At 37.8% G+C, this 13,300-nt stretch overlaps 2 protein-coding genes across 4 annotated transcripts; one reads left to right on the top strand and one right to left on the bottom strand.

The window, feature by feature from the left end:
• Window positions 1–320: 320 nt before the first annotated feature.
• On the bottom strand, window positions 321–6,664 carry LOC145610063 (putative plastidic glucose transporter 2). Of its 3 annotated transcripts, none has more exons than XM_081665315.1 (15): window positions 6,449–6,664; window positions 6,047–6,174; window positions 5,633–5,744; window positions 5,467–5,534; window positions 5,253–5,385; window positions 5,039–5,138; window positions 4,825–4,937; window positions 4,633–4,726; window positions 2,621–2,771; window positions 2,376–2,519; window positions 2,218–2,291; window positions 1,978–2,066; window positions 1,309–1,423; window positions 714–934; window positions 321–596 (listed from the first exon to the last, which is right to left on the bottom strand). In XM_081665315.1, exons 2-14 carry the CDS (start codon window positions 6,117–6,119, stop codon window positions 752–754), a joined length of 1,449 nt encoding a protein of 482 aa, XP_081521441.1. In that variant the 5' UTR covers window positions 6,120–6,174; window positions 6,449–6,664; the 3' UTR covers window positions 321–596; window positions 714–751. The 3 variants fall into 3 exon arrangements, with proteins under 3 accessions (XP_081521441.1, XP_081521438.1, XP_081521440.1); XM_081665312.1 differs by having other exon boundaries at window positions 321–670; window positions 750–934; XM_081665314.1 differs by having other exon boundaries at window positions 750–934.
• A 1,269-nt stretch (window positions 6,665–7,933) lies between these two features.
• Window positions 7,934–12,516, top strand: LOC145611524 (uncharacterized). The gene is made up of 3 exons (XM_081666865.1): window positions 7,934–8,178; window positions 11,090–11,405; window positions 11,693–12,516. The coding sequence occupies exons 1-3, from the start codon at window positions 8,010–8,012 to the stop codon at window positions 12,297–12,299; spliced, it is 1,092 nt and encodes a 363-aa protein (XP_081522991.1). The 5' UTR covers window positions 7,934–8,009; the 3' UTR covers window positions 12,300–12,516.
• Window positions 12,517–13,300: the final 784 nt, after the last annotated feature.

Genomic DNA, 13,300 nt, shown 5'->3' with positions numbered 1-13,300 from the left:
TCTTGCATGATAACCTAAGCCAAGTTTGATTTGTGAGAGATTCCGATCTAATAAGTCAATAGGACACCTACTCCTTATCCTAAAAGAAAGGGAAAAAGTTGTACAACACTATAAATGCGGTCCACTATCCAGGCTTGATTATAGCTCATGGCAACTAATTAGTACTCCGAATCAACCACAAGTATACAAATACAAACAAATGGCTAAACCAATGGTTCAGTTGTTCAATTCAACACATGTATAATAATTCAATAGCAACAATATCAAGCACGACTTTATAAGAATCACATAATCAAAGGTATCAACCACCCATCTATCTCTGCCCGCCAAAAGAACACATTATTGACAAAATTAGAGTAATACAGCATGTATTAGCTTATATACGTAAAATCAGAGTAATATCTGTAAAATCAGAGTATTGATTTTGTACATTCATTACTCATAGCATATACAAGTTCCGCATACAAATCCTGGCTTCTAATTCTAAGCTTAAGTAAGGATCCAAGAAACCAATTGGTTACAAGGAGCAGCTTTTGAATGAGTAGTTTCCTCCCTATTACTCATCAAATCATCCTCGTCAACAAGTGTGAAGTGTCCTGTTAAAAATACATTAGAAGTTTGAATATTAATCTTCGTAGGCCTTCTACATCTGTTACTGCACAGAGAACAACTGCAAAAGACCCATGTAAATTACAACAAGATTACAAATTTACCTAAACCATAATTATACGAGGAAGACAGATAAGCACCTTCAATCATCAGGAAGAAGAGCAATCTCAATTTCTTGCAATGATCTTCCTTTTGTCTCTATCACATTCTTCTTAACAAAGGCAACAGCAATCAAGCATATAGTGCTGAACACAGTATAGAGGAGCTGCGGTCCAAAATTTTCAAGTAGTCGCAAGAACAACAAGCCCACTAAGAAATTAAAGACCTGTAAATATGGCAACGAAGTAATCACTGTTAATTGTTTTGAGCTCTCATTTGATGCAGAACTTCTACATCTGTACTAACTCCACAAAACAGGCAACGCAAGCTAAAAACCATAGATTCGGTAACATCAAAATTAAACCAATGGATCTAATATTTAAAACATAAAAGTCTTTAGTCATTCTTGCTGTACAAGTTTAGGCTTATATTTAATGAACCTTGTCCCATACACAATGACTATATCCTATTCTGTATTTCATGAAAAAATATGGATAGTTACTTACACACGCAAAACACAGATAGTTTGTGGAGGCATTAAATATAAACACAGATGTCATGCATTGTTACTAAGGAAACAAGGAATTATCAGAAACCTACCCAATGGACAGACATACAGAAAGCTATTGCTTTTGCTCTAATTCGGCTGGGAAATATTTCCGGGAGTAGCAAGCCCGGAACAGGACCGGCACCAACTGCAAATGCTAGAACATATCTGCAAAAGTTTAAGCAAAGTCAGACAAGTTATCTTTTATCGATTTCTGAAATTAGTTTCCAAGTCACATACAGACTACAGCGAACACACTAGCCCAAAAAGTGACTTTTTCAGCTATACGTCATTTGTGTATAAACCTCAGCAGCCGTTTCAGGTAAAATGCAAAAGTATGGTGACAATTTAATGCAAACATAACATTTAAACATCTATTTCATAACACCAAACAGATAGGGGATACATTGAATTTCTTTTTTGCTGCAACACAATTTTTCTCCTACATTGGTTTATGACAACAAGGAAGAAAAAAATAAAATAACAAAGCTGAACTCACAGAATTAACAAAAAAAAAAAACTTACGTTAGATTTCATGAAAGAGCAAAATGAATCACTTTTCAAAATCTCAACATCAGCCAGTATTATGGTACAATAGTTTAAATTAACAGGAAATTAGATAGCTTTTGAAAAGTAAAACACTGCATCATGTCAAACTCAGTGGTCCACTTTTGAATTTGCCAAAGCCAGGCAAATTAGAGCTAATAGTTAAAAATACTCACAATAGTACACCACCAATGGATAAGTAAAATGTTGCTGCCTTTGGCATGTAAGAACTAGCCCCAGCAACCTGCAGGCCCATCGATACAGCCTGTACACACAGCAAGCATTTTGTGTTACAAAACATGTACTTTTAAGCAGGGTTTGATGAAAACAAAGGAAAAAGGGATCATAGAGGTAGGGAAGGGGAAGAGGGAGAACATTGACGGCAGAAATTCTAAACAAAATAAATTAAAAATTACCATGCCCAAGAAACTCCAAAGCAGCAGCAGTTTTCTCCCCAACTTGTCCATTAATGCCATCGCAATAAAGGAGCCTAACGATATTTATCAGTGAGAGACCAATTAAAAAAAAAAAAGATACAGAATATACAAGAAAACTAGTCAACAACGAATTTCACCTGTTAAGTTGGAGATCCCTATGAACACGTTTGTAAGGTTGGATGGCACACCAAGACTCTTAAATACAGTTGAAGAGAAATAAAAAACAGCATTTATACCAGATAGCTGCTGCAAAGCATACAGGGTTGATCCAATAAAAACAACTGCAAAAGGAATAAGTGAATACAAGCATCTCTGGCAAAATATAAAATTTTGTTAATGAACTACTGAAAGTGTATCTACACCACAGTAGTACTGCACATACCTCTTGAATGTCGACCAGTGAGCAGTTCCAACAACTTCACTTCCTCAGTATCTCCTCTATCAGATTTTTCCAGTTCCACCATTGCAGATTGGACAAAAGATCGTCCCAAAAGTTTTTCGAATTCAGCCTCAGCCTCTGAGCTTCTTCCTTGCTAAGTCACGTGCAAGAACAGTTGTAAGCATCAAAAACCAACAATAGTGAAAATGAAAGAGCAACTGACAGCAATTCTGATACATGGAGTATAAGCACCAGAGAGACTGAAACTTGCCTGAGTTGTCTTGCAAGCAAAAGTTCCAAAAAGGGAGAACACAACTCATCATCAAGATAGTTGTTACACAAAATCACATATGTCTCAAACGGAGAATATATTCTCTAACTCATGGTACACTTATGTCCAAGAAAAATTACTTAAAAGAAAATGAAAGGCTCGAGAAAGGTCCTCACCAAATGAACAAAGATAACAAGTACATACTTGCAAGTCTATCACCTTAGTGCAAACAATACATCCATAATTATTCAGAAATACAAGGCTTATCAAGCAAGCAGCCGAACATCTTTTCCTATTACCACAGCAACACTTTGTGGTAACTTCTTGAGGTCATAATTGTCAACTAGCAGACAGATTTGAAATTTAAACCATAAAATAGAAGCGGGGACAAAAGTTGTGAACAATTAACATATAAGAAAAAAGAAGCTTAAAGAGAACACATGGGGGGTCGAAAATTAGTCACATAAATACAAAAGCAGATAACATGCCACTATGCCAGTACCAAAAATATATATACTCCCTAACTCCCTGTAATGAGGAGAGGTTTGGAGTTGACAATGTTGTATTAGCAATGCAATTTTAATCATTAATTTGAGTACTTTTGAGTGGCTGAACACCTCAAGCTACTAGCTAAAGTAGAATACTATTCACTGACAAATTTCTACAGTACTTATCAATTCCTCTAAGTGATCTCCTCTATAGATATGTATTTTTCCCTCTCACCTCTAACTACTCTCTGCCTTCCTCTCCAAGCTAATCCAATATCAATATCCATTCACCCCTGATCTATTTCCCTACTTTTGCCCTATATAAATTTTTTCTTTTAAATTAATCTATTCATCTCTAAGTAATAGGATGCATTAATAGGGGGGTCATTAAAAAGGAATGATTTGAAATTTCCCTTATATATCTCTACCTTACATCCATGCCAATGTAGTCTTTCTATAGAATTCTTACGTAAGGAAATTGATAAGAATAATATGAAAAACCTTAAAGATACACTTAACTAGAAATAAATAGTAGCCAATTAATTGTTGAAGTCATAAAGTAGAAATTTGGCTTAATGAACTATTATTTAGGGGCTAAGGGAGTACTATTCAGGATCTCCCATGCAATTCCTCTTAGCTTTTAATTAAAAGTCATCATTTAGCTCTCCACTCTTTTCCTTTTCTATTCTATCATTTTCTATTACATTTTTCAAATTACCTTCAGAGAATACTCTACAACCTGTCAATAAAGATCATCAGTTTGGGACAGAGAGTGATGAGGAAGATCAGCACCACTGAGATTGTAAGACCTTCCAGATTCCTAGTTGGAGGGGCACAGTATTATCTTTTCTCCCCTCTCCCCTAATGCATGGTACATCTTTTACTAGTTAGGCATTACTAAGTATCAGATTGCTTTCTGTTACCCTATCAAGCAACAGCATGATACGTTCCAGGAGCAGTGGACTGGCAACCAAGAGGCATAAAGATCACAGTACTTTTCACTAGGACATTGGATGCAAAGAAAGAAAAGAACATCAACAAAGTATCAAGCGGGCTGAGACAGTTTGTTTTATGACATGTAAAAAGCAATTTGAGAATCTTGCAGCAACCTAATGATGGGTGCCAGGCAAGCAACTGAAAATTGAAATTGGCAGAATTCAAAAGACAAAATGTCCAGATGCTTCATTACTTGAGGATTCAAGTCTTGTGCATCCATGTACAGAGTAAACATAATACAAAAAGGAAAAGAAGCAAACCTTGTAAAGCCAAATTGGACTCTCAGCACAGAATATCATACCCAGAGCTAGTGTAGCAGCTGGAATGGTGGAGAGCCAAAAACACATACGCCACCTGAAAATCAAAGGTAAGATATACATATTCCACTAACCACTTTCACAATATCGAGAAAAAGTGAAATGGCAGAGGTGATACTTGTAAAATAAGTTTACCACTCTGTAATGTCTTTTGATGGAATTCCAACAACTAGAGCTGCCATGAGACCAAGACATGTAGCAATTTGAATGAAGCTTCCATAGGTACCTCTTACAAAAGCTGGAGAAATCTAAATTGATACATAACAAAAAGAAAATTCTTTCGTTAAGGGGGATAAAAAAGCAGGTGACCAGGATATATACTTTGATCTATACAGATCATAAAGCATACCTCAGCAACATAAAGAGCAGCAATTGAGGAACCCAGACCCATTCCAGTCCCAACTAACAGCCTTCCCAACAGCATACCTTGCAACGTGTTCGACATTGCACTAAAGAAAAAATTGACAGGTTAGTTCAACATAATCTAGTACTACAAGGATTACAAGTCCGGGACTCTTAACAACAATCAATATGGAGAACAAACCAAGGAATCAAAAAACTACCTCATAGAAGCACCTATTATCATTGGAAGAGCAGATAGCTGAAAAGCTCTACGACGTCCAAAACCATCAGCAATTGAACCACTAAAGACACATCCAACAAAGGCACCCCCAAGGCAGGTACTCACCACAAGACCTTCATTTAAAACAAATAGAGTTCAATAACAGAGTATAATGACTTAAAATAATCCACAACTTTCAATTTCACATGCATCACCTTCTGCCAACGTGTTGCCTTTGAAACCAAGATCCATAGAAATGCTTTCAAGTGGTTCATTAACAACTCTGCTCCAAAAAGGAATTACAGGAGTTATCACAAGTTCAACTTTCATTCATGTAATGTAACATGTAAATAAACAAAGCTAAGAAGGTCTCAAACAAACCCAATATGGTAGCCAAACAAGAACGAAGTTAATGTCGCCACAAGTACATGAGGCAATGATCGCTTCCACGAAGGATTCCCGCTTTCTTGCCAAGTATCATTCTGCAGGAAACCTATAACAAAGCAGCTACTACATCATTTACTACTCAAATTGGTCACTCATAACTATATTGGTTTCGATAATTTGTTGCCAAATGCACACACGACGAGCTATATAGTTACACACACTAAAGATCAAACCGAATTCTAAACAACCTCCGCCGAGACACGGAGGAAACCTGAGATATGATCTTATCTTACAATCGAATATCCTAACTAATTCAAGCAAAAACTAATTAATGCTGATATTTTGGCTCTACTTCACTCTACTCCCCTTAAATCATACTCTATAAAAACTTCATGTTAAATAATATACCTGAATTATCTTCTTCGTCCATTGTTTCCGTATATTCTCTGGAATTCATTCGTTTATAAGTCGGAAAATTCATTCCAACCTCAAAATCAACACTTACGCATCAAATTTCAGAACACTTTCGCAGAAATCTGCATCATCAAACAAAAAAACACATCAAAATCATTAAAATTTCTCACACTTTAGATCATTATGCTTCAGAATTTCCACACTTAAGATCAAGTTACTCTGATTTCAGATTTTCTTTTCGCCGACAACAAAAAACATCAGAAATCAAACAAAATCAGAATTCTAAATCACAAAAATTACACAACAATCACTCAAAAAAAAGAAAAGAAAAAAAGCAATAACAGCAATCAAAACAAAGAGTAGCAATAATCAAAAGATGAATTTACAAATTAATACCTGAAAATCAGTAATAACTGATGAAGATTGATAACGATGATGAATAATTTGTTGAATTTTGATTGATTTAGGATGAATTTGGTACGAATAGTTGGGGAGTAAAGGAGTGGAGAAGGTACGCGAAGTTCCTTAGATGAGCGGGTAATTTTGTAGGAGAAGAGAGAGAAAGTGGAAGAGAAAAGGAGGAAGAAAAAGAAAGAATGAATGCTTTTATTGTATTAAATATTAATGGATGTTTTGGAAAGTGGGTTAGCTTATGATTTACTCCTCCTACAACGAAGGACTAGATAAAACAACAAAGGCAAACCGTATCTTTCTTTCTTTTGTGTCGTGGAAAAGAGGTGTCATGGTCTACTTCCACTAATTTGTCAAAGGAAATGTTGAAAACATTATTCCAATTTTATTACTACTCCATTTGTTCCTTTAATACTTTATGTATTGTTCATTCTGTTTGTCTCTTTGGAGTGGGAAATAGTTCAGGTGGTTGTAACTTCTCTTTTGGTTCTTAACATTCCGTTATGTAACTCTCTAAATACAAGATATCTTTTTAGAGAGTTAAAAAGGATATTTAACTTTTCTACTATTTCATTCGTATGTATGTCTCAATGATAAGGAGTATAATCTGCTCATGAGCCATCTCAAATTATGAGAGTTTCAAGCTAGTTCATTAAATCTTAATAGGATGTGTGACTATTGAATCATTGATCCAACTCTTCAATACTCATAAACATGCTAAACTCTATAGGTGTCATCATTTTTTTTTATCATTAATTCTTACAGATTATTTAAGCAACGAACTTTATTATTAGTGACGAGACACAAAACCGCCGTTTAGTATGGGCGAACAAAAAGTCGTGATAAGTGGATTGCCGTTCTTTTATAAGCAAACTCGTGCTTGACTTGCATGTACTAATGGACTTCCTAGTATAATTTTCTACGTAGGGCAAAATCAAGTAAACTAGCACAAAATTTTAAAAATGTTATCCACGTACGACTCTTGCATTGTGACCCGATACCCCATCTACTTACCATTCGTGCAATACAAAGTCTTATATACGGATAGTCACAGAGTGTGGCAATCCATTATAAGGGTTACTTCGTTAATGTTATAGGAGTTACTCATTAAGTTTTATAGGGATTACTTCGTCAGTGTTGTAGGGGTTACTTGGTCAATATTACAAGGGTTACCGGATCAGTGTTAGAGGGGTTACTGAGTTTTTTTATAAGTGGCCACATGATGTGACCAACCGCACACATAACACGTTGCTCTTGCAAACCAACAATCACGAGTCCAAAGGATTTATTAGTAGCACCAAAAAAAAAAAAAAACATTGCAAGGAACTATACCAGCCGCACACAAGACACACTGTTTGGGCGAACCAAATTATAAGATGGAGTAACACTGAGCCCTCATCGGGCCCATCCTATACACTACGCGTCTACGCCTACGCCCACGCCCTTACAAAGTAGTCAAGTCTACTAGGGTTTAGCATCTTCAACAATAATCCATTCGATTTTCTCCTTTTAGAGAGAGAACAGAGATTAATTAGAGAGAGAAACAATGGGGTCGCGAGATGAGTCGGCGCCACACCAACCTCTGCTAAGCAGCCTAGTCGTTCGCCCGTCTGACAGCGGCGGCGGTGGCGGCGCTGGTAGCGATTACGAGCCCGGTGAAGTTCGTCGTGACGCTCCTCCTTATTCTCGCCCTGATCGTTATTCCGATGATCCTGGTTCGTCTTTTATCTCTTTTTTCAGATCTAATTCTGTTTATTGATTTTTCTGTTTTATTTTATTTGAATTTGAATTTTATTATTATGGTTTCATTGAAATTTGATTAGGGTTTGTTTTATCGAAGTTTCTCGATTTCTTGTTAATTTACTGGTTTGATTTGGTGCATTTAGCTTTTTTTGATTTTGCCGAATTTGAGGTTGTTTGGTCGATTTTTGTGCTGATCGATGTGTGATGTGATTGTTTTATTCTGGGTGTTTATCCTAAAGTATGCTGCTCATTAAGTTTCAAACTTTCAATTGCCCCTTTTTATAATATTGAAATTTGAAATGCCCTCTTTGGCCTTTCTTTATTGAGTCTGAATTCATGATTTCCCTACAGGTCTAGATTTTTATTTGGTGGGTGTAAATTTATGAGGGGGTTTGTCAAATAAGTTCAATTTCTTGAATTTTAAATCAATTTGTGTTTGTATCATTTCGTGCTTTGGGAAAGTATGGGAATCAATGTGATTTGCAAGCTTAAATCTTGTTACTTCCGGTGCCTAACCGATTGTGAGAATGTTGATGTTGTGGTATATGAAGTGCCATCATCAAAACTGAATTCCAACTTTCCAAGTCTTATAAAGACTATTTGGGAGATCTTTTATCCACCTTCTATTTTGCATGCCGAATAATTAAGGTCTTATGGGTGCATCTAGGGGCAAAGGGTTGCCAGGGTCAAGGCATGCATCTCTTGAAATGTCACCAAACAATTACATGAATTATATGTGTAGGAGCATCTTTGTGTTCATCTCCTATAATTATACTCCACCAATTAAATGGTAGATTATCTATTTTTTTTCTTTATTAATCAGTTGAAAGCTGCTGAGTTATTTGTCCAGCATGATATGTCATATGCTTTATCTCAAAATCGTGGTTTTTCTGCATGCAATATAATGAATGGTGAATGAAATTGTTTATTGCATGTCACAGCTTCAGTTATCGCCTGGTGCAAGAATGGGGATCTTGAGGAAGGCATGTTTTGTGTGAATGCGGGTTTTGGGGGTTCTTTTCCTTTTTCTGGTTTTCAGGGGTAATTGTGAATGCGGCATTTCCCTTAAAATAAGTATTTACATGACTTGGAAACCTGATTTAATTTCGGTGTCATTTGGTTACAAGTATAATACCAAGGTTCCATTTTTTGGGAGTTGAGGAACTTTGACACCGGTTTATTGAGGTCTCCTTTGGAGGATTCACCTTGGATGTTTTTTTATTAATGTGATACTGGAAAAGCCTCAAGATGGCCTTACTGATTGGAGTAGGTAAAGGTGGAAATTCATATTTGATTAATGGTTGAAGGGTCAGGAGTTTATATGAATTGTCAGGGCCATCAGCTTGATTATGGGTTTTTTTGCTGTGGAATCGGCTGGAAATAAGTTAAAATCTAGCCCACAATGATGCATACTTTTCCTGGATTGGAATTTTGCCAAAATTGTGATTAGGATCTTGTTTGTTGCCCAAAATTGGATTGGAAGTATTTTTTAGATGGTAAGCTTTGATGTAAAATTGATGGTCAGTTTGAGGTAAAGATGGAATATGTATTGCAATGGAGGTGGTGGTCGATCAGTTTGTCTTACCAATTACGCAGAAAACCTTTCAGTTTATGTCATTTGAATTCTTAAGGTGGCATATTTGGGTAGTAGGTTTCTGGTATACAACTGTAAATTTGCAAGAGGGAGAATTTGTTGCTTGGCTGGACAACCTTGGCTCTCTCTCTTAGACCATTGCAGAAGATTAGGTTTTATGCAAATTGTTAGAGTGGAAGTCAGCCTTTCAGGCTTCATATATATCTCAATATTGTACATCTGAATAAATGCCAATCTAGGATAGATATCTTGGTCAGGGTTATGAAATGTTTTGTGTCTAGTTACTGATGGCATATATATTCTCTTACATGAGGGACATCTATTGTTTGGGATTGAAGATGTTCAGAGGATAATTCTGCACGTGGTATGGCGAGGTTATCTGTTATTTTCTGTCACATGGCATGTTATGAGAGGGACATGTGTTGCTGGGGGGGATCATATATGTTTTTTCCCACGTTGGGGGACGCTTGTGCCAACACTCCTCAAAGCTCGTCAAACAAATTGGTGGACAACGTTAGAGCAAAATATTTGGGAGAAAATACAAAGGCGGTTGGGATCATTTGTATGGTTCACTCACCGAGTGGTAGTTTTCAGGTCTAAGATCTCATTTTGTGGTCTCAGCCTCAGCCCTCAAGTCACTGAAATATCTTGCTTTCACGGGTTCAAGATGCTTTTCTTGGGCCTTCACTCTTGAATTAGCCTTACTCCTAATTTTCTGTGGAAGTTGTTTAAAACCAAACCTTGAGGATATTTAGCTTGTGTGCTTTTAGTATTAGTCTCTTTAGTGTTAGCTCTCACTGGCTGGAGACAGCTTATTGGGATTGCGTTCGCTGGTTTACCACTTTGCTGAAAACCCTATTGCCACTTTGCCGTCGGAAAGATGGTTCAAATTTTAAATATTAGTAGTTTCATATGGATTTTAACATGTAATTCTTGCTTCAGAACATTTTGGTGAACTGGATCATGTTACAATTGGGATTAATACATATCTCTGCTGGTATTTGGTTAAAATTGATGATCTGTTTATGGTTAATAAACTCATGCATATATTTCGGGCTGATTGTTTGAGAAAACAGGGACTGCTATCATGTTCTATAATCTTGTGATATACTAATACTGGTCGGGAGGCTGTTGGTAATAGTCTCCAACCAAGTTATGTGGGCTGTGAATTGAATCTTCTGATAGTTTATATGGACTATTTAATCTTCTTACCATGATATTAGTAGCAGTTGTTCATTTCAACATCATCAGTGTTGTTTTCTTGTTCTTCTACAAAATACATTCACCAGGGTATAGAGCACGGGCGGTTTCTGGTTCTCCTGTGCGTCGCAGAGAAGTGGAACGTAGATATAGTCCTGCTCCCATTGATCGTTTAGATGGCCCACCTCGGCATCGTGGATTTGGGGGTGGGAGAGAGAACGTGAGGTCTCCTGGTCGTTACCGAGACTTTTCACCCCCTCATTCTCGAGGAAGGGGTGGTCGTCCGTTTGGAAGAGGATTTGATGGTCCTGGTCATGGTCCTGGGGCAGCCAGAGGGGAAGGAATGCACAAGAACAACCCTAATGTTCGGCCAAGAGAAGGGGACTGGTACTGCACGGATCCAGCGTAAGTGTACTGTTTCAACTATCACCCCATATATCTCCCCCCTTGCCCCTCTTTTTCAATTTCCTGTGTGATCCCTTTCTATCCTTTGCATTCATTGGTTGTACAGTTGTACTGTACTACTGTTGCATGTTTTATAAAGTGCTAAAACTAAAGTTATACCCATTTGGATGGTTCTGACCTCACATGATCTACCTCATTTTACACAAGAATGTTCTGTTTTTGTTTCAGCAACTTGCTTGTTTAAGTTTCATCTATTTATGCTTAAGCTGCTTCATTTGCTGTCTCAGGTGTGGGAACTTAAACTTTGCCAGGCGAGAGTACTGCAACAACTGTAAAAGGTCTCGTTATGCTCCTGCTGGAAGTCCCCGGAGAGGATATGGCGGCCCACCTCCACCAATGGGGCCGCCACGTCGTTTCCCAGGCCCACCAATAGATCGCTCGCCCGGTAGGTTTGGTAATGGCTACAGATCTCCTCCTCCACGTGGCTGGCCAAGAGATGGGCCAAGAGATTTCGGACCTGGTGGGCCGCCTCCTAGACATGAAGGCAGGTTTCCTGATCACCACCTCCGAAGGGATCGGCTTGACTACCCTGATGAAGATTTTAGAGATCGTGGCAAGTTTGACAGGCCACCACCACCAGAATGGGGTCCACGAGACCATGGACGAGATGGATTTTTGGACAGGAAAGGGTATGAGAGGCGGCCATTATCTCCTCTTGCACCTCCGCTGCCACCGCCTCGTGGACGATGGGCTGATCGTGATATGAGAGAGAGGAGTCGCTCTCCCATTAGAGGTGGACCACCACCAAAAGACTTCCGTAGGGACCTTTACATTGAAAGGGGAAGGGATGACAGACGTGGGGCTGGTCGAGATCGGATTAACAATGTGTATTAGATGTAGATTAGACTTGGCAAGTGTTAGCTGTATTAGCTGTTGGGATTGTCTCTTCCCAAATATCATAGATTCAGTTTCTACTTTCTTGTTTTTGAGTAGAATTCCTGAGACAATTATCTTACTGAAATGTGACTATGTTACTGTTATCGCTGTTTTACAGGATCAGTGCTGTGTGGTACAGTTGCAACCTCAGTTTAATACTCCGCAATTGAGTTTAGTTGAGTTTTGTGCTGTGTGGTATATTATTCTGTTATCAAATTATTTAAATTCATTAATTAGTCAAATTTGTGGGTTATTTAAGTGTTGAGGGATATGTTGTGGGTTTTTTTTTAAGCAGTAAGCGAGGATTTAAGTTCAATAAGTTCCATAAGCTCACATAGATAGATCAACATTCACATGCTAAAATCAAACAAACCAATGCAACTTGTGCTCTTTAATTTAACCTGATCATGGACAAAATAATGCTATTTGGTATTTATTGGCTTGTAGAATTTCATACGTGACCTTCATCTTCGTCGATATTAGTTGCTTAGGAATTTTTTATGCGACAACCACCATGAAGGATGAAGGGGAACAAGCGTTTCGAGGCATGAGGCGAGAAGCTTGAAAGAAGGAGGAGCCCCATTGAATGTAAGCCTTTTAGTTTCTTCATCTCCAAAGTAACACCAAAAATAGCCTTCACCTTCAAGTTGAGGGTGGTCTAAGTTGAGCCAAAGTTCTCTTGTTTTTCTCCTCCAATAAACAAACGGAAGGGGAGTTAAAGACACTCAAGGAGTAACACTAAACAATCTCATCCAAGACTGTTGTACTCCGTGCTCCTTCATGACCCATACATGAGTGCATTTTTTGGCTAGAATGTTAACCGAGAAACACAAACAACCATCAATACTACCCGCCAAAATAGGTGCATCAACTGCAACACAGTAGTGCACACTGTCAGGAGGAGAATAATAAGTGGTCCATCGCTCTATCTCTAAATCAAAGCAACCAATTTGAAACAT

Source organism: Chenopodium album, chromosome 24 (genome assembly GCF_948465745.1).
Source record: "Chenopodium album chromosome 24, dcCheAlbu1.1, whole genome shotgun sequence".
Lineage (NCBI taxonomy): Eukaryota > Viridiplantae > Streptophyta > Magnoliopsida > Caryophyllales > Amaranthaceae > Chenopodium > Chenopodium album.
The sequence above is the reverse complement of the archived record's forward strand: the minus strand, read 5'-3'. Positions and strand labels throughout refer to the sequence as shown.

What these genes read in the sequence shown, in the direction of transcription:
- LOC145610063 (XM_081665315.1), bottom strand. Translation starts at nt 6,119, where the DNA reads ATGAATTTTCCGACTTATAAACGAATGAATTCCAGAGAATATACGGAA. An exon ending in CACTGGTCGACATTCAAGAG is followed by an intron (nt 2,520 to 2,620) that starts GTATGTGCAGTA and finishes TTCCTTTTGCAG; the next exon opens with TTGTTTTTATTGGATCAACC. An exon ending in AGGGATCTCCAACTTAACAG is followed by an intron (nt 2,292 to 2,375) that starts GTGAAATTCGTT and finishes AAATATCGTTAG; the next exon opens with GCTCCTTTATTGCGATGGCA.
- LOC145611524 (XM_081666865.1), top strand. Translation starts at nt 8,010, where the DNA reads ATGGGGTCGCGAGATGAGTCGGCGCCACACCAACCTCTGCTAAGCAGC. An exon ending in TCGTTATTCCGATGATCCTG is followed by an intron (nt 8,179 to 11,089) that starts GTTCGTCTTTTA and finishes TACATTCACCAG; the next exon opens with GGTATAGAGCACGGGCGGTT. An exon ending in TGGTACTGCACGGATCCAGC is followed by an intron (nt 11,406 to 11,692) that starts GTAAGTGTACTG and finishes TTGCTGTCTCAG; the next exon opens with GTGTGGGAACTTAAACTTTG.